This window comes from Catharus ustulatus, chromosome 23 (genome assembly GCF_009819885.2).
Source record: "Catharus ustulatus isolate bCatUst1 chromosome 23, bCatUst1.pri.v2, whole genome shotgun sequence".
In the NCBI taxonomy this organism is placed as follows: Eukaryota; Metazoa; Chordata; class Aves; order Passeriformes; family Turdidae; genus Catharus; species Catharus ustulatus.
Genome location: NC_046243.1, coordinates 2,567,637 through 2,584,545, shown reverse-complemented (window position 1 = coordinate 2,584,545; position 16,909 = coordinate 2,567,637). Strand labels below are relative to the sequence as shown.

The window sequence follows — 16,909 nt, the reverse complement described above, 5'->3', positions numbered from 1 at the left end:
CAGTGGCCATGGCTCCTGTGCCGTGGGGCCAGCTGGCTGGCCAGACAAGGCGAGCACCAGCCCCAGTTCTCTGCATCTGGCTTCCCTGCCTGGCTGTTCAATCTGGAGTCATGCAGGCAGCATCAGTGCAGGAACAGCCTTTATTAAAGCAAAATAACCTACAAAAATATAGATACAGCCCGTGCCCCAGGCCTGATCTGGCCACGGAGGAACAAGGCTCCTGCCCAGGGCAAGGACTAGCTCAGCCACACGGAGCCTTTGGCCACGGGGGTTGTGTGCACCCAACTCAGGGGGCCAGGCCTGTTCCCAGACTCGGGGTCACTCTCCTCCTCCTTACAGCAAGTGTTGCTCCCACAGGCAGAGGTTCCCTCCCAGCAGAGCGCACAGCTGTCCCAGTCCTGTCCTGGGCCAGGACACACGGTGGGGCGGGGGCTGACCCCGCTGAGGAGCTGCAGGCTCCCTGCAGAGGGCCTTCCATGTGCGGCCGGCGCGAGGGCTCTGCCGCGCCAGGCAGCGCTGAGGGGTGATAAACGTGGGCACGGCAGAGACGAGCCCTGCCAGCGTGTGTGGGGGTGGCCATGGGACCTTCCTGTCTCCTGGCAGGGCACTCACTGTTCCTGCGTGCCCCAGGAGATGTAGTCAGGGCGTGTGGCTGCATGATACTCATCGATCAGCTGCTGCACGATCTCCCGGGAGTTGTCCAGCTCGTCGAAGTTGTCCTTGAAGATGTCCTCCTTGCGGAACTGCTCCAGGAAGGCCTCTCGCTTGCGCAGTTTGTCATACTGCCGGCACGTCCGCTCAAACAGCTGGAGAGCAGCACAGGGTCAGAGGGACCAGAGCTCCCCAGGGACCCTCCCCAGCAGGACTGATGGAGGGACCCTGGAGTAGACCTGAGCCTTGCTGGGAGCCACCCACCCTCATCCCTGGCTTTGTGACAGGCCCAGACTGAGCAGACACAAGGTCTGGGGCTGCAGGCCCGGCGTGGTGAGGGAAGGACTCACCGAGGAGATGTTGGTGTGGTTTGCCATCATGAGCCCACTGACGCGGTGAGCGGACGGCAGGTAAGGGGACTTGCGGGACAAAGCCACCTGGATGCTGGCAGGGCCCCAGGGGATGAAGTTGGCCAACTTCCTCTCCCGGATCCGCTGCAGACTCTTGTGAACCTGGTGGGATGAGAACAGCAAGGGGCAGCAGGGTGAGGGACAAACAGCTTGGCTGCAGCAGACCCAGGAGCTGCTCCTCAAAGGAGGCACAGCCATGGGAAGGAGGACTTCAGCATGACTGCAGCCCTTCTGTGAGCCCAAAGCCCAAACAGGAGCAATCTGAAGCCAGCTCTCAGGCATTGTCTAGTCTCACCCCAGAATCCCTGCACAGACAGTGACCATGCTCTTCCATGGGTCACCCCGTGCCATCAGTACCTGAGCAGCCATGGGAACTCACCTGTGTAGGATCCACTTCCCCCTGGATGATGTTGAGGATGGCAATGTAGCAGTGGTTGGTCTGCCTGTCTCGCCCTGTGGACACCATCACGTTTTTAGGCTGCAGCAACCTTCTCATCACGTCCAGGACTGTGGTTTTCCTCACACTGGCCACCTGCACAGGCCAGCCAAGGGTCAGAGGGAGCAGGTGTGCTGCTCCCTGCCCTCCTGCTGCCTGGTACACACACACACACACACAAGAACAGCTGCACCCTGGGGATGGAGTCACATGCAAAGACATGCAGGACAGGGAAATCCCAACATCACACAATGGGCACAGCCAAGCCAAGAAACAGAGCGTCAGTGGAGGCTCCAGCATGGGGGCTGTCTGGCCCTCACCCTGCAGCACAGCAGGGGCTGGGGGTGAAGCTCAGCTGAGAACAGAGGGACAAGAACCTGTTTTATGTTGTTGCTGTCAAACATGGGTCCTGTCCCACTGCCAGGCAGGGAGCAGTGGGGGTTCAACAGGAAAGGGGTTGTTCCCCACTGCATGCCCTCCCTGCCTTGCCCAGCTCTAAGCCATGGGCAGTCTGGCCACTGCCCTCCCCAAGTGCTGTTGAGGCTTTGCCCAGCTGCTCCTGGCCAGGGGGGCCTCAGCCAGGGCCAGCACCCTGACTACCCACATCAAGGACAGCTGGGTGAGGGGACAGCTCCCTCCTGCACTGGTTGAGCCATTGGCTGAGCCCTGTCTGCACTCCTCCCTTGGAGGACAGATCACACACTGATACCCTTTTCAAAGCCAGCAGTTTTTCAGATTTGCTTCTCTGAGAAACATCCTGAGGAAATGCACACAAGGAGAGGAGAAGAGCAGCTGTTAGTTCCTTCCGGACCACGGTGAGACACTGCAGGTGAGCACCTCCCGAAACAGAACTGCCCTGCTGCCACCTTGTTAGGGACAAGGCAAACACAAGAAGCAGCACTTGAAGTGCAGAGGGGTGGCAAATTCACTCTCAGGTTGAGCTTCAGAAAGTGGCTGACACCTGTAGCCCACCATCAGTGACAATGAGCCTTAATGCTTGGACCCAAATTGCCAAAGCTGATGGATGGCTCATGGGGGTGGCAGGACCACTCTCCTGGCCTTGCTCTCATCACTGCTAAGGGTAGCTTTCACCAGTCCTGACCACGATGATCTCAACAGCCACCCTGATGCATGCAGCAGGTAGCCTGGCACAAGCACAACTGCCTGCTTACGTCTGATTCATTGCACATGCGGCAGCCACATGGTGCGAGCACGTGGGCCTGGGATTTGGGACGTGCAGTGACTGCTCACACTGAGATGGGGCTGACAGATGTGAGTGTGGCAGCTTCTCTGCCCTTGGGGATGGGAAGGAGAGCCTGGGGCTGCCTTACCGACTGGTCGGTGGTGAGTGGCGTGTATCCTGTCATGAGGAAGTGCAGCCGGGGCGTGGGGATCAGCGAGGCAATCAGCCCAATGAGGTCATTGTTCATGTACCCGGGATACCTGAGTGTGGTGGTGCTGGCAGACATGATGGTGGAGACCTAGGGCAGAGCACAGGGTCAGCAGAGTGTTGCAGAGCCTGTCAAAACCTGCCTCACGCAGACATGCCAAGGGAAGCTGGGGCGCCTGGAAGGGCACAGACCCTCGGTCACAGCTCCAGGGTGCCCACTCTGGAGCCCAGCCCATGAAGCAGGTTCAGACTCAACTGAACACAGCAGGAAAACCCCATGCTGGCTTCTCCTGAGGGAAAAGTCCTTCTCACCAGCTGGTTGATCTGCGAGAACGACGGGTTCTGAATGTGCAGCCGGTCTGTCGCGATCCGATTCAAGGCTGTGTTGTCCAGAACCACCTGCAAGAGAAACCTGGCTCTGTGAAGGGCCCCTGAGGCAGACGAGGAAGGGCACTCTTGGCCATGTGTCCCAGGGCACTGGTGGTCTAGCACAGGACTCTGGACAAGTGGCAGACACTTGAAACCACAAGCTGACTCATCTGTGGCACGTAACTGACACCGTCAATGGAACCTCCCATGTGCTCCCCACGCTCTCCCAGACAGCTCTGCCCCTGGGCCAGCAGTGTCAGCTCCAACAGCTCCAGTGCAACTGCTCCTCCACTGCCTCATGCAGGGACCAGCTGTGGGGGATGAGACCTGACCAAAGGCCCTGGTCAGGCTGAAGGTGCTGCCTGGCTGGGGATGTTGTGGGTGCTGCAAATGACACAAGTGTTGCATTCAGGCAGGGACTACAGCACAGTCACACAGAGGAGGCACAGCCAGTCCTCACTGCCTTGGGAAGATCTACTGCATCCAAGGCAGAAATGCCAGGCAGCTCTGCAGGGGTTAGCACCAGTGAGGGCCCTGGGGCCACATCTGCTTGGCACTTCTGTTTGGGGCATGATCATTGCTGCACCTGGGGCTCAAAGGCACACGGTGCTGGCCCCAGGATGGGCTGCAGCTGTGAGCTGTGGGGACAGGGCTGGCTGCACCACGGGCCTCTTACCACACAGTCAGCATTCTGGGTCAGCCTCTTCAGTGTCAGCAGAGAGTTGTACGGCTGAACTACAACATCACTCATCTCATCCTGGTTTGGGAACACTGAGTAGGTCTCCACCAGTTTCTTGGGATACCTAGTGAGAAGTGCAGCATCTTAAGGGTTAACACCATCAAGCTGCACTCTCCCCTCCCACAAGCTGCCTTAGCAGTCTCCAGGGCTCAGGACAGGGTGAGTCACCAAAGCTGTAGCCAGAGTGGCTCCCAGGGAGAGAATCTGTCCCAGCAATGCCTACCCCAGCAGCACAGAAGCAGGCTGCCAGAGAAGCTACAGGGAGGCTGAGCCATCCACAGGCTGATTAAGCAGCTGCTCACAAGTCTTTCCAAGAGCATGCAAGCTGTAACAGGCCAGGATGGCAGCTCACAGCCTTCAGTCAGAGCCTCCCACCCTCCCCTGCACCGTCAGGGTGTCCGCAGGCAGCTGCCTGATAAGAACGGCTGAGGGAAGACAAGGCTTGGACAGAACGAGTCCAGTTTCAGAGCCTCTGAAGTCCCCAGGCGTATCAGGAGCCAGCCTTCTGCAGGCAGCATGCCAGGGATTGCACAAGGCAGTGTTTGGGTGGGGGTGGTGGCTCTGAGTCAGCGCTCTCCAGCTCCAGGCAGGCTGCCCAGGCTGGGCCAGGCACTGCGGTGTGGGAAGGGGACAGGGCTGTGCTCACCTGTCATTCAGCCTCTCCAGGAGGTACGAGCCCAGCCCAGAGCCTGTTCCACCAGCGATGGAGTGGCAAAGCACAAAGCCCTGGGAGGAAGCAGAAGGAAGGTGCTGAAGGTGAAGCTCGGCCCCAGAGCAGGCAGACAATGTGTCACCTCCACTACCTCCAGCAGAGACCTGCCAGGGCCAGAGCTCCTCATGGCAGCTGGGAGCATGGATGCAGCAGAGACTGATCCCAGCTCTCCAGACCCCAGCAGCAACCACAGCTCGTCAGGCCACTCTTGACCACACAGTGGGATCTACATCTCTGCACATCCCACAAAGTGCAACAACTGCCCAGGAGCCCTCGGGATTCCTCCCACCCAGAACAGGATTGGAATAGTTCCAATGTCACCTCCACAGTCCAGTCCATCACAGGAAATAGAACTGCATGTTCTCAGCCCTTTCCTTCACACCCCTCCCTCCTTCTGGAATGACTGAGGCCAAGCTCCCACTGCCTGACCCTAGGGCAGCTCCCACCTGCTCAGCTCCCACAACAGGCACTTGAATCTCCTGCCAGCTTGTTTTTGGTGATGTTCTCCCTTCCCCTGCTGCCATGTCACAACCTGACATGAACACCTGGCAGCCCTGTCTGCACACAGGGTATGGATTCACATGGATAGCATAATGAAAAATGCCTCACAACCAAACAGTGAAAGAACTGCTGGGGAAGGCTGGCAGGTGGAGTGCGGATGGACAGACCTCCTGTCCCTAGATCCCCTCTCCACATGTTCTGTGCTTAATCCCAGAAGCTCACTGAACAAGTCTGTGCCCACAGGAGTGCTGAGCTCAACCTTACAAAGAGCAACCTGGCTGGGAAAACACCAGGCAGGGCCGCCAGATCCAAATCCCTTGTTTACTTACTTCCAAACTGTCACTCCCATCAGCCTCTCTGTCTATTATGTCAAAAATATCTTCATGGATCTTTTCTCCCTGCAAGAGAGATCAGGACTGGTTTTGTTTCTTTCTCACAGAACATAGAGAAGAGCTGCTCCAGCTCGGTGTGAAGCTGAGCCAGGGCAGACTGACACAGTCCCAGGGACATCAGTCCCTGCCAATGACAAGGTGTTCTTCAGAAACTGGGACTGAGCTGACATGAGGGAGCCAGGACAAAGCCCCAGGGCTGAAGAGCTGCCCTGTGTCTCACCCAGCAGCACGAGAGCTGGTACCTGCGAGAAGCCACTGGCCCAGTTGTTGCCAGCTCCCCCTCCATGCTCGGACAGGTAGATGTTTTCTGGGTTGTAAAGGTTGGCATAAGGGGAGTTGAGGATGGAGTGGATGACACGGGGCTCCAGGTCCAGCAGCACAGCCCGGGGGATGTAGTGTTCATCATCTGCCTACAATGAGAGCAAGAGGATCCTGATGCTGCTGCAGCTCAGTGCCACTTCTACTGCCAGAGTGAGAGCGACCCCCTGGCTGCAGGTGAGCCCCACATGGCTGGGCCTGGTGAGAAGGAGGAGGGAAGGAGAGAGGCTGGTCCTGTGCAGCCTATCCTCAATGCAGCATCTCTGTGCCCCAGAACACTCCCAGTGCAGGAGGGGGGGAACTCTTCGTGCTTACATAAGACACTATCTATGGCAGCCACAGCCTCGTGCCTCTGCTCCGCCTCCACAGCGCTCCACTAACAGACCGGGAGCGCAGGCGGGAGCCCGGAGCTGGCTATAAACAGGAGCCTGGGCTGAGCCGCCGCTCCCACCAGCACGGTCAGCGCCCGCCCAGCCGTCCCTGTGCCCGCAGGGGATGCGCAGTGGGTGCATGAGCCCAGCTGCACCTGCCCGGGCACGGAGCCCCGCGGGGAGCAGGGCAGCACGCTTCCCGCGGTGTGCCCGCCCCACCTGGGGGCCGCCGGTACCTGGTAAAAGAAGACGTCCTTGCGGTCGGTGCCCTCGGTGGCGAACTCTTCCACGATGCCCTCGGGGCTGATGCCGTGCTCGGCGCAGAGCTGCTTCCAGAACTCGAACCCGACTGCGGGGAGGCGCGGTCAGACGGGCCGGGCAGCGGGACCGGGACCAGGACCGGGACCGGGGCAGGGCCCGGAGCGCCCCGGTCCACAGGCCCCGCCCCATTCTCCTGAAGCCCCGCCCCGTCCAGCCAGGCCCCGCTAACTGCTCCCCCCCCACAGCATCCCGACCCCGCCCGGTGCGCGTTCCCCCGGCCCCGCCACGGCCGTGGCGCACTCACTCTGGTTGCCGCACTGGCCCAGCTGCAGGGTGATGATCTCCCGCGGCATCGCGGCCGAGGCTCCGCTCCGCTCCGCGCCCCGCCCGCCTCCGGTACCACCGCGTCTCCCGCCGGCGCCAACGGCAGTGCGCGTGCGCACTGCTCACTTCCGGGGCAGCTCCGCGCACCTCCGCTCGCGGCGGCACCCTGGCAACGCGCGTGCGTCCCGGCAGGAGGTGCAGGCCGCGCCTGCGCCAAGATGGCGGCACACAGAGTGGAGTTCCAGTCGGTGGCAGGGGGCCGCCATGCCTGCGGCGGACGCGCGCGCGCGGCGGGCAGGCGGATGTTGACGCCGTGAACGAGCGATGGCGGCGGCGGCAGCGGCGACGGGGCCCGGGCCCGGCGAGCGGCAGCGGCGGGTGCAGGCGCTGAGCGCGGCACTGCGCTGCCGCCTCGGGCCCTACGAACCGCTGCTGGGCGCCGTGCAGGCCGCGCTGGTGTGGGAGCGGCCGGGCCGCAGCGCGCTGTGCTGGGTGGCGGTGCACGGCCTGTTCTGGTGAGCGGCGGGGCTGGGACCGGGACCAGGACCGGGAGCAGGACCGGGCCGTGCAGGGCGGGTGGCCGTCTCGGGAGGCGCGCTCCACCGAGCCCCGATGGCCGGGGCTGCGGGGGTCGGGGCGCTTGGGGAGCTGCCCCCGGGGAGGAACGGTCTGTAAGGGGCCGCGGATTTGATCCGTGTCCCGTTCCGGACTGGAGGGACCTGGGAGCACTGGGTCTGCTGCAGCCCTGTTCTCGTGCTCTCCTTGTACCTGAGTGCATCAAATTAGCCGGGAAAACTCAGCTCTGTGGCAGTGGAGGGAGGGCAGCCTGCCTGGATCAGGAGCTGTAAGCAGGGCAGAAGTGACAGAGCAAACCAGGATCACCCGGCTGCTGCCCCCGAGGCACGCTGCGTGGTGACTGAGTACCAGGTGCTGAGTTTTCCCCCTGATTGACTGGTTTTAGGTTTGTGTCTCACAAAGATCTGGTCAGTACCAACTCACTGGTTTCTTCCCCACAGGTTCTTTGCTCTGACTTCCCTTCGTTTGCTGTTCCTGGTTGCATTAACCCTCATAGTAGTAGTGTGTCTAGACCAGTGGAAGCACAAAATCTGGCCAGAAATTGGTGGTAAGTTTTATTTTGAACTCATAGCAGCAAATCAAGCCCCTGTTTCCAGCCCCACAAGTACAGGTTCTGCACTGCCTGCAATTACATTGTTAAAACCTGGGCCTTTTGCTTTAAGCAAAGCAGAAGTACTGCAGCAAGAGTACTGCAGACATGCTCTTTCTGGAGCTGGAATATTCGAACCTGTGTAAACACAAGTTCTTTTTGTGCTTGTGACACTGGTATTTGTCTTGTAATCCTGAACCACAGGGTGTACGTGACCTAGTGCAGGTTTGAGACAGTGATTCACTTTCTGAGCATTCAGTACCAGAATGAGAAATTGAAGCTTATGTGGAATTCGTCTGGATTCCTCCTCAGAATCCATAATAATCCAGTTTAGGATGAAGACAAGTCCCAGCCTTGCTGTTGATCAGAGATTGCTTTGGGAGAAGAGGCATCTGAACAGCTGTAATGAAGTTAGTTTTCAGCTTTCAGTAACCAAAGCAGTTGTATCCCTCCTTTGTGACATTAATACACTGATGAACACCCTCATTCCAGCAGCTCGGGGTCCCTTGGCTTTGCATGGACAGGTTAGTTTGGAGCAGTGTGAGTGAGGGTCTGCATGTTCCCAGGGCTGGTTCCCTGACTAACCAGCAAGTTCAGCTCCCAGCTTTCTGCTTCAATCCGTGTCCTCTGTAGTTCCTGGGAAGACATTAAAGCTTTCCTCGGTTTCAGAGCTTGGCTCAGGCTCGTTCTTAGGAGAGAGTCTGTCCAGCTCCCTCATCCTTCTGATTTGATCTCTCAGGGTGGCTGGTATATCCCTTTCAAGTCCCAGCCTGGGTGGGAAAGTATCAAAAGTCTTAAATCCCTGATTCTTCCAGTCTGCATGCTGTTCCTCCTTCCCAGCTGGTGTGTGCAGGGAGTGGGAGAGAGGGAAGTGGGCAGCCTCTAGTGTCCAACAAACACCGAGGAGCAACAGGGAGAGTCTTGCAGTCCTGTACTGTCACACGTACACACTCAAGATTTGTTATGGAGTGATGCGTCTCCATCCTGTAATTACAGTTAATGTCTTTTCCAGGTGTTCCCCAGCTCATTAAAGCTTCACTTAAATCCCAAGAGCTAAGCATTCCCATGGCAAATTCCTTGCAACTAATGTAGTGTCTGTTCTTAATATTTTAGTGGCAAGACCTGATGAATTAGACAATGAGAGGTAGGCAACTAATTTGACTCCTCTGCTGTGATACTTTGCTGTGATACTGTGTTGTTACCTGCACATGCTTGGGATGTTGGCTCCTTCGGGTGAGGAGGAGGGGGAGAAGGGAGGAGGGAGCTGGGAGCTGCTGGATGGAAGGCAGATGGAGACTTAGATGCAGTCAGGTGGTCTTGAGAAGTTTTTGGCTTGCCCAAACCATTTATTATGTTTTGCCTTCATACCAGCCTCCAGATATGCTTGCTTGGTTCCTTGCACCCTGAAGGTGCTGCTTTAGGAGCAATTCCTCTTGTGTGGGTCTCCAGTAGCTGGAAAACAGCATTTCTGATTTCTATGGGAATTAATGAAGTCTTCTGAGACTTGATAGGGAATATTTAACAGGCTTGTTCCAGCAGTTGTCTCTGCATAGTTATGATCTGACTGCGGCATTAATAATGGGTTGAGAAATGCTGAGGTGTTGCCTCACTGCTCACACCTGCCTCTCTGGGCACACCTTCCTGCTGCCACTGCCAGGCTGTGCTGGATGTCAGTTCCTGATTAAATCACTTGAGCTGGTGCCAAAGGACAATTGTCTTTATTCATTTTTTGTAAGAGGCCCAAGCACAAAAGGAATTGCTCTTTCTAACCTTCAGGTACTCATGACTAGCAGTTAAGCAGCACTAACAAAACTGACCAATTCAAGGCCTCCACAATAACTGAGTATATGAAGTGAGGTGCAAGGCTGCTTCTAGAACTCATGCTGAACACTTGGAGGCTGTAGTTTACCAGATAAACACAGAAAAAGTAAATGGATTCACTTGATTTGCCTCTGCACTGCGCACTCCCTCCAGCAGCCTGGAAACTGGTCCAGGCCATTGACTGAAATTCCTGCTCCTCAGCTGCTGTGGGAGCACTGGGATGCTGCTAGAAGGGCTGTAGATGAGCTGCTTTGGGCAGGGCACTGCTTAGAGGGCAAGTGACCCTCATTTCTAGAGCTCTGTGCTGGGTGGGAACAGAAGCAAGCATTGAGACAAGCATTTGTAACCAGGGTCTTCAACCCTGACACTGATGCAGCAATATCTGTTCCCAAATTCTGCCTTCACTGCAGCTGGGGATATGTCCACCCTCGGCTGCTCGGAGTGCCAGAGCTCTGTCATCATTTGGCTGAAGGATGGGTGACTGTGACCAACTTCTTAAGTAATCTCGTCGTTTTCAAGAGGCAAAGTCCTGGCAAGGTGAGAATGTACAGTCTTCATAAATAACCTGTTTGGTGTGGAGCCTCTGCTGACCACAAAGATCCTCCTATGCTGGCATCCAGCACTGGCTGAACACGTTCCTGGATGGGAGGTTGCCACGGGAAGTCTCCCACAAAACTGTCTATTAGGTGGTGGGGAAGAATGGAAAGCACAGGCAGAATAATCAGGTTGTGGAGGAGGGAGGAGAAAGTGAATGTCAGTATGTGGATTGCACCACTGAAGTGAAAGCGTGGCTGCTCCTTCTGTGGGTTTCTGGCTTTTCAAATGCTGTTGAACTTGTCTCCTCACTGGGTTTTAACAGTTTGAAAAAATGTGTCAAGCTTTTTCTCTCTTCTTTTTTTGAGTTTATGGAAAGAGAAACCTGTAGCACAGTGATACTGCCCTTGTCCTCTTCATCTTGAAGAGGTCTCTAGTTTAGCCTCTTCCTTGCTGTTGGGTGTCCCTGCTTTGGAAGTTCCTCTTTCCCTGAGGAAGGCCTCAGCTGCATGTGGCTCTGAGAGCAGATACCCCTGTGTCTGTGCCCATACTGCAGCAGGTGGTTGGACACTGTGAAGGCTTCACCCTCTTTGGAACAACGACTTGACCCAGAATTTGCAGAGGCTGAGATGGTCAAGAAGTGAGTGAACCTACTGCTTAACCCTGGAAACTCACTGTCTCTCATGTCTTCAGTTTTGCCTCCTAGTGTGCGGAGTGTTCACTTTCCTGGCTGTCCTGGGCCGGTATATCCCTGGGCTCTTGCTCTCATACTTGCTGTGTAAGTAAATCTCTGTGCCAGTACAGACTTACATGTGAAATACATGTGAAAAGAGATGAGTGGGTGCTGAATGTCTGAGGAATGGGGCTCAAAAGGAAAGCTTGTGTGAATGGCTTTAAAATTTGAAACAACACATTCTGCCCGGAATGTGGTGGTTCTTGACCAGGACTCAAAGTCTGGCTGGGAGAGAACATGTCTGAGTGCTTAGTAACTACAGAGCTGAGCACTAAAAGGTTGGCTTCTCAGTTTTGTTAAATTGGCAGAGGTGATGGCACCTGTTCTAACAGCCTCCCACAGCACTGCCCTCAGTGCTCAGATCTATTGTGCTGTGTGTTGTGCTGCATCGCAAAACAGGCAGGATGTTTGCCAAGCAGCATCCTGAACAACCTTCTAACCCACATTCCTGCTCACTGCAGTGCTCCTGGTCCTGCTGTGGCCCCTGGCCGTGTACCACAGGCTGGGGCAGCGCGTGTACCTGCGGCTGGAGCCCGTGCTGCAGCGGCTGGACTTCAGCGTCCGCGGATACATGATAGCCAGGCAGCGCGAGAGGCAATGTGAGTTCTGTGCTGTTTCTGGCGTCAAGGTTTTACACCTTGATCTTTGGTACCTGAAACGGGCTGTGAACAGAGGCTCCAGCCTTGGTGGGTGGTAGGGGCTGCATGTCTGGCATGGCAAATTCTTGGAACTGCCTTGGGAAGAGAGAGAGAGGCAGTTCCGCCTCTGCAGCCACCTCCTAGGAAGCAGCTGTGGTGGGCTTTTCATAGCACTGAGCTGCTCCAGTTCTTGGCTGTCAGAACTGTGTGTTCTCTCTTCTGGAAGAAGGAGGAAAGGCTCTGTGCAAGGGAGTTCTTAACATGTTCATCTCATGAAAAAACCTGCTGCAGCTACAGTCAGAAATGATCCTGGCTGTGCTGTGGAACAGAGCTGGCTCTGCACTGTTGTGTGCAGTTGGAGGTTTTCTGGTCCTGCACAGAGCCTTGGCCCAGCAGCAGTAAGAGTTTTGTGTCTGGTTTGTAACAGTGCGTGCCCGGGCCCTTGGTCAGGAAGCCACGGACGATGGGAGCGACAGCGAAGAGGAGCTGGCTGCATTCTGCCCCAAGGTAAAGGAGCCTCTGGGAGAGGGAAGAGTTCAGCTGGAAAGAACAAACCACACTGTGGAGACATGCAGCGTCTGGCTGTGTGTCAGCACAGTGGAGCTGAGAGTGATGGGAGAGCAGATGAGGACACTGTCCTTTCAGATAAGTCTTTCCCACTCTGTTCCACTGAACAATGTCCAGAACTGCTTGTGCCAGCTGCAGTCTCCTAGACTGTGCAGTAAATGTGAATGAGCCTCAGGTACCAGTCTCCCATGAGGGCCTGGTTTAGCTGGAGGCCACTCCATCATGTTTTGTCTTGTCTTTCTAGTGCTGATGTTTTCAATTTTATCTTCTATTTCAAAGCTGGACGACTCCATGGTCGCCAAGGAACTGACCATCTCTGACTCTGAGCATTCAGATGCTGAGGTTTCCTATACTGAAAATGGGATGTTTAACCTTTCAAGGGGACAGACACCCCTGACAGAGGGATCAGAAGGTGAGAGGAAACAGCTTCTGGGAGGTGTGGAATGCCAAGCAGGCACCAGTGTGATGGGTTGGAGGGAGGATATGTTACCTCCCATCATTGAAGTCTGGCTGTTTGCTATCAGCCTTGCTGCTGGAAATGAGCTGCAACTGCCTGTTTTGTTCAGAAGTGAAGCTTCCTCCTTTATTCCTGTGGTGCTTGAGTGGAGCAAGAGCAGCAGCTCTGCAAAGGCAGATCCAGCTCTGTCAGTCTGCCTGTGTGTGCTAGTGCTCCCCTCTAGCAGGTGGCTGTTTCAGCACCAGCATTCCTTGCAAGTGAGCTGGGAGGTCAAGGGGATCTGCACAGTTGGGGTGGGAGGAGGGAGATGTTTAAGACAGTGTGGTCTGTGAGCTCCCAACCAGCTCCTGCCTGGGCCTGTGGGTGTGGTGAGTACTGGCAGTTAAAGCATTTTCTCCTCTTCCAGACCTGGATGGTCACAGTGACCCAGAAGAATCTTTTGCCAGAGATCTCCCTGACTTTCCTTCCATAAACCCAGAAGCAACCGGCATAGAGGATGAAGATGACACCAGCATTGGGATCCCCAGCCTGGCATACCGCCCACAAGGGACAGAGGATTTGCAGCTCCCATACGAGCAGGAGGAATTTGGCACATTGCCATCGGTGCAGAATCTCACCAACAACATCACTGGCTTTGTCACCAGGGGCATGATCCAGCTGGCACTGTCAGGAGCCACTCAGCCAGGCCCCTCACGCAGCACCAATCCCCAGAGAGGGGCAAAGACTCACCTCAGAGCAGCCAGTTTGGACTTGGACACTGATGCTGAAGGGGATGACTTTGAACTGCTGGATCAGTCTGAGCTGAACCAGCTGGATCCCACTGGCTCCCGGGGCCAGTAAACCATCCTGTCACTTCCCTCTGGTTTTCTATTGCGCATCATGGAGGGAATCCTAGAAGGAAAAGCCTTGCACAGTTCTCTCAATCGTCTCCTGTGAGTCTGAGTGATGTGACAGCCAGTCCTGGCTGGGTACACTCTGTGACTTGTGACTCTGTAGCCGCGCTTGGATTTTAAAATAAAGGACACTGGCAATCCGTAGGGAAGAGGCATTGATGAGATAGCTCCACAATCACCCTGCACTGTCTGACAGGATGCTGCCAGCTCCAAACTTTCTCTAAGACAATAAATCTGGTGTCTGCAGCTCTCAAGTCCAATGGGACTGACAGCATTGCCAGGAACAATTGTGCACTGAGTTCTGGCACTGATGTGTAACCAGGGGGACAGGATGGAGCCCCTCAGACATGGTGTCTGGGACTTAATGCTGTTCTCAGACAGCTCCTAATACGTGCACAAATCCAAGTCTTCTCTCCTAGCAATATCCAGCTCCAGGTGGAACTAAGCCCCTTGTTCCATTGTGGATGTTGTGCAGCCACAGTATTTTCCTTGCACTGGCTGCTCCCTCGTCTCCAGCTCCTGGTGATGCTGTTTTGTAAGAGCTCAATGGCAATAAGATTCCTGCTGTGACCACCAGACCACCTGCAAGAACATCCACGTGTAGCCCCTGCTCTTGTGTTGCTTTTCTGAACTAACAGCCTTTGTTAACAGCCAACTAACACTTTGCTGGAAACCCCTGTGCTGCTCCAGTGCGTTCCCGTGGGCAGGGCCGAGGCTGTGCATCCCCCGGCAGTTTTCCTGAAGGAGGAGGTGGAGCAGGGATGACAGGGCTGTGGTGTCCCCTGGGCCCTCGCACCTCCAGCCTTGTGCAGGCAGAGCCCAGCAGTGGGGACCGGACAGGGACAGCAGCCCAGACCACCAGTGACTGAGGAGGTCACGCCTGCCACGGTCCTGTGAACAAACCAGCAGACCCCCGGGACAGCCACCCCTCCTCTGCCTACCGAGCACCCCCAATTCTTTTTCCTAAGCCATAGACCTGGTTCTGATCACGTTTGTGCAGCCAAAAACGTACCTCGTCAGGGATCCCGTTCCTGGCTGCTCTTTGTCTGACTCTGCCTATCCGACTGCGTCGGCCGTGCTGGGGCTGAGGTCGGGGGCGGGGAGGCGGGCTCAGCCGGGAAGGGGAGGTCGGTAACGGGTTGTTGCATACGGGTTCGAGCCCTTCGCTGGCCGCGTCCGGTGCGGAGCTGGGGGTCCAGGGGTCTGCGCCGGTCTCGGTCGGTGAGTGCCTGCCCGGGGATGCGGAGATGCTCCGCCACCCCGGGCTGTGCGCGGGCCCCGTTCCCGGGGGGGCGGGCCGGTACCGGCGGCTCACATTCCCCCGCCAATCCCGGTGTGCCTCCGCCCCGCCGCGATTGGCGGGGAGCGGGCGGCGCGCCGGAAGTGCGTGAACGGCGCCAAACGGGAACGGAGCGGGGCTGGGAGCGCCGAGCCGCGGGATGAGCAAGGGGCGCGAGGCCGCGGGCGGTGAGTGCGGGAGCACCGGGGAGCTCCGGGCGGCCTCTGCGGTCCCGGGAGGCCGCGGTGACCGGAGCTGGTCCCGCAGGAGGCGCCGCCGCTGTGCTGCTGCGGTACCTGCGGGAGCAGAACCGCCCGTACAGCGCCCAGGATGCCTTCGGGAACCTGCAGCGGGAGCACGGGCTGGGCAAGACGGTGAGCAGGGCAGGGCCGGGCTGGGGCGGGGCGGGCCCGGGCCTGGCTGACGCCGCGTCCCGCAGGCCGTGGTGAAGGCGCTGGAGCAGCTGGCGCAGCAGGGCCGCATACGCGAGAAGGTCTACGGGAAGCAGAAGATCTACTTCGCTGACCAGGTGAGCCCCGGCCGCCGCCACCCGCTGGCCCCGCTGGCCCCTCAGCCCTGACCCGCCGCTCCCCGCAGGAGCAGCTCCCGGCTGCCAGCGATGCGGAGCTCCGCGGGCTGGACGGCGAAATCGCGGCGCGCACCGCCCAGCTGCAGGCGCTGCAGCAGAGCTGCCGGCAGATGGAGGCGGGTGAGTGTGCCCGGCCGGGCAGCCCCGAGCCGCCGCGGGCAGCTGTGCCCTGGGGCCGGGTGACAGCCCTGTCGGTGATCGCTGCCACCTTCCCAGAGCTGAAGGACTTGAACGGCTCCATGACAACTCCTGAGATCGCCAGCGAGATCGAGGCACTGACGAAGGACTGTGCCAGTTACACGGAGAAACTGGAGAGGATTAAGTCTGCTACCAACCATGTGACGCCAGAGGAAAAAGAGAAGGTGAACAGCTGCTGTGTCTGAACCCCGGGCCAGTCTGGGTCCAAGATCCAGCACTTCCCTTACAGGCATTGCTTGCTGGGGGCTCCTGGCAGCCCTGCTCTGGGCTCTGAGCCGGTGCTGTTGCAGGTGTGCCGGGAGCAGCAGCTGTACAGCCGGGAGTGGCGCCGGAGGAAGCGCATGGTACCAGCCACGGAGCGGGTGGGCAGTGACAGCCCCGCTGGGACTGCTGCCCACAGCCCTCACTGCCCTGTCTCGCCAGGCCTCTGACCTGCTAGATGCCATCCTGGAGGGGTATCCCAAGAGCAAGAAGGAATTCTTTGTAAGTACTAAGGCTGGGCAGTGCCCATGGCTGCTGAGCCGGACCCTGAGCCTTTTCTGATCTGCTTGGTGCCATGCAGGAGGAGGTTGGGATAGAGACGGATGAGGACCACGGTGTTGTGCTGCCAGCGACGTGAGGTGCTGGGGGAGCCTTTGTTCTGGGGATAAGCTGCTGTGGAGCTGCCTCTGAAACTCTGCTGTTGGGTTGTCCTTTTTCTCTTTTTGCAGGACTGGGGTTTGTCCTGTGTATTTATTTGTTGTTGTTTTAAAGTGTTTTGCAGTTGGAAGGGTGGTGGGTGAGAGTCACTTGGCACTGGCCCTCTTCTTGCAGTGGAATGTCGTTTTTTCCTGCCCCTAGTGCACGGAGGTGCCTGGCTGCGGTCTGATGTAGCTGAGGGGACTTGTGGGGGCACTGGTGCTCTGTCCCTGGTGTTCTGGTAAGGAAAGGAAGCAAGGGACTGTCTGGGCTGCAGAGCTCTGTCTGTGTTCTAGCTGCTTCTGCTCTGTGCCTGAGTGGTCACATGAGAATATGATCCATTAAACACCAGGATTTTGGTTCAGCTGTACATCCCTGAGTGTTCTTTTCCTCTTTGTCAGGGCAGGATTTAGGCCTGGAGTGAGGAGTGGGGAGGGCAGGAGCCAGGAGAGGGTAACCTGAGCCACAGAGGCTGGAATGGGC

General features: G+C 57.3%; 3 protein-coding genes across 4 annotated transcripts; 2 read left to right on the top strand and 1 right to left on the bottom strand.

The window, feature by feature from the left end:
- Window positions 1-122: 122 nt before the first annotated feature.
- On the bottom strand, window positions 123-6,984 carry LOC117006661 (tubulin gamma-1 chain). The gene is made up of 11 exons (XM_033079211.1): window positions 6,855-6,984; window positions 6,526-6,638; window positions 5,843-6,010; window positions 5,538-5,606; window positions 4,642-4,721; window positions 3,933-4,059; window positions 3,200-3,286; window positions 2,829-2,978; window positions 1,441-1,593; window positions 1,002-1,163; window positions 123-806 (listed from the first exon to the last, which is right to left on the bottom strand). The coding sequence occupies exons 1-11, from the start codon at window positions 6,901-6,903 to the stop codon at window positions 609-611; spliced, it is 1,356 nt and encodes a 451-aa protein (XP_032935102.1). The 5' UTR covers window positions 6,904-6,984; the 3' UTR covers window positions 123-608.
- Window positions 6,985-7,187: 203 nt separating this feature from the next.
- On the top strand, window positions 7,188-14,710 carry LOC117006417 (reticulophagy regulator 3-like). Its single transcript, XM_033078863.1, has 9 exons — window positions 7,188-7,389; window positions 7,891-7,997; window positions 9,153-9,183; window positions 10,271-10,397; window positions 11,088-11,172; window positions 11,589-11,726; window positions 12,193-12,272; window positions 12,612-12,744; window positions 13,196-14,710. Exons 1-9 carry the CDS (start codon window positions 7,199-7,201, stop codon window positions 13,627-13,629), a joined length of 1,326 nt encoding a protein of 441 aa, XP_032934754.1. The 5' UTR covers window positions 7,188-7,198; the 3' UTR covers window positions 13,630-14,710.
- A 289-nt stretch (window positions 14,711-14,999) lies between these two features.
- Window positions 15,000-16,790, top strand: LOC117006419 (homologous-pairing protein 2 homolog). 2 transcript variants are annotated; one of them, XM_033078868.2, is made up of 8 exons: window positions 15,011-15,149; window positions 15,229-15,335; window positions 15,401-15,490; window positions 15,559-15,670; window positions 15,767-15,912; window positions 16,039-16,092; window positions 16,172-16,231; window positions 16,311-16,790. In XM_033078868.2, exons 1-8 carry the CDS (start codon window positions 15,122-15,124, stop codon window positions 16,365-16,367), a joined length of 654 nt encoding a protein of 217 aa, XP_032934759.1. In that variant the 5' UTR covers window positions 15,011-15,121; the 3' UTR covers window positions 16,368-16,790. The 2 variants fall into 2 exon arrangements, with proteins under 2 accessions (XP_042635862.1, XP_032934759.1); XM_042779928.1 differs by lacking the exon at window positions 16,311-16,790 and having other exon boundaries at window positions 15,000-15,149; window positions 16,172-16,291.
- Window positions 16,791-16,909: the final 119 nt, after the last annotated feature.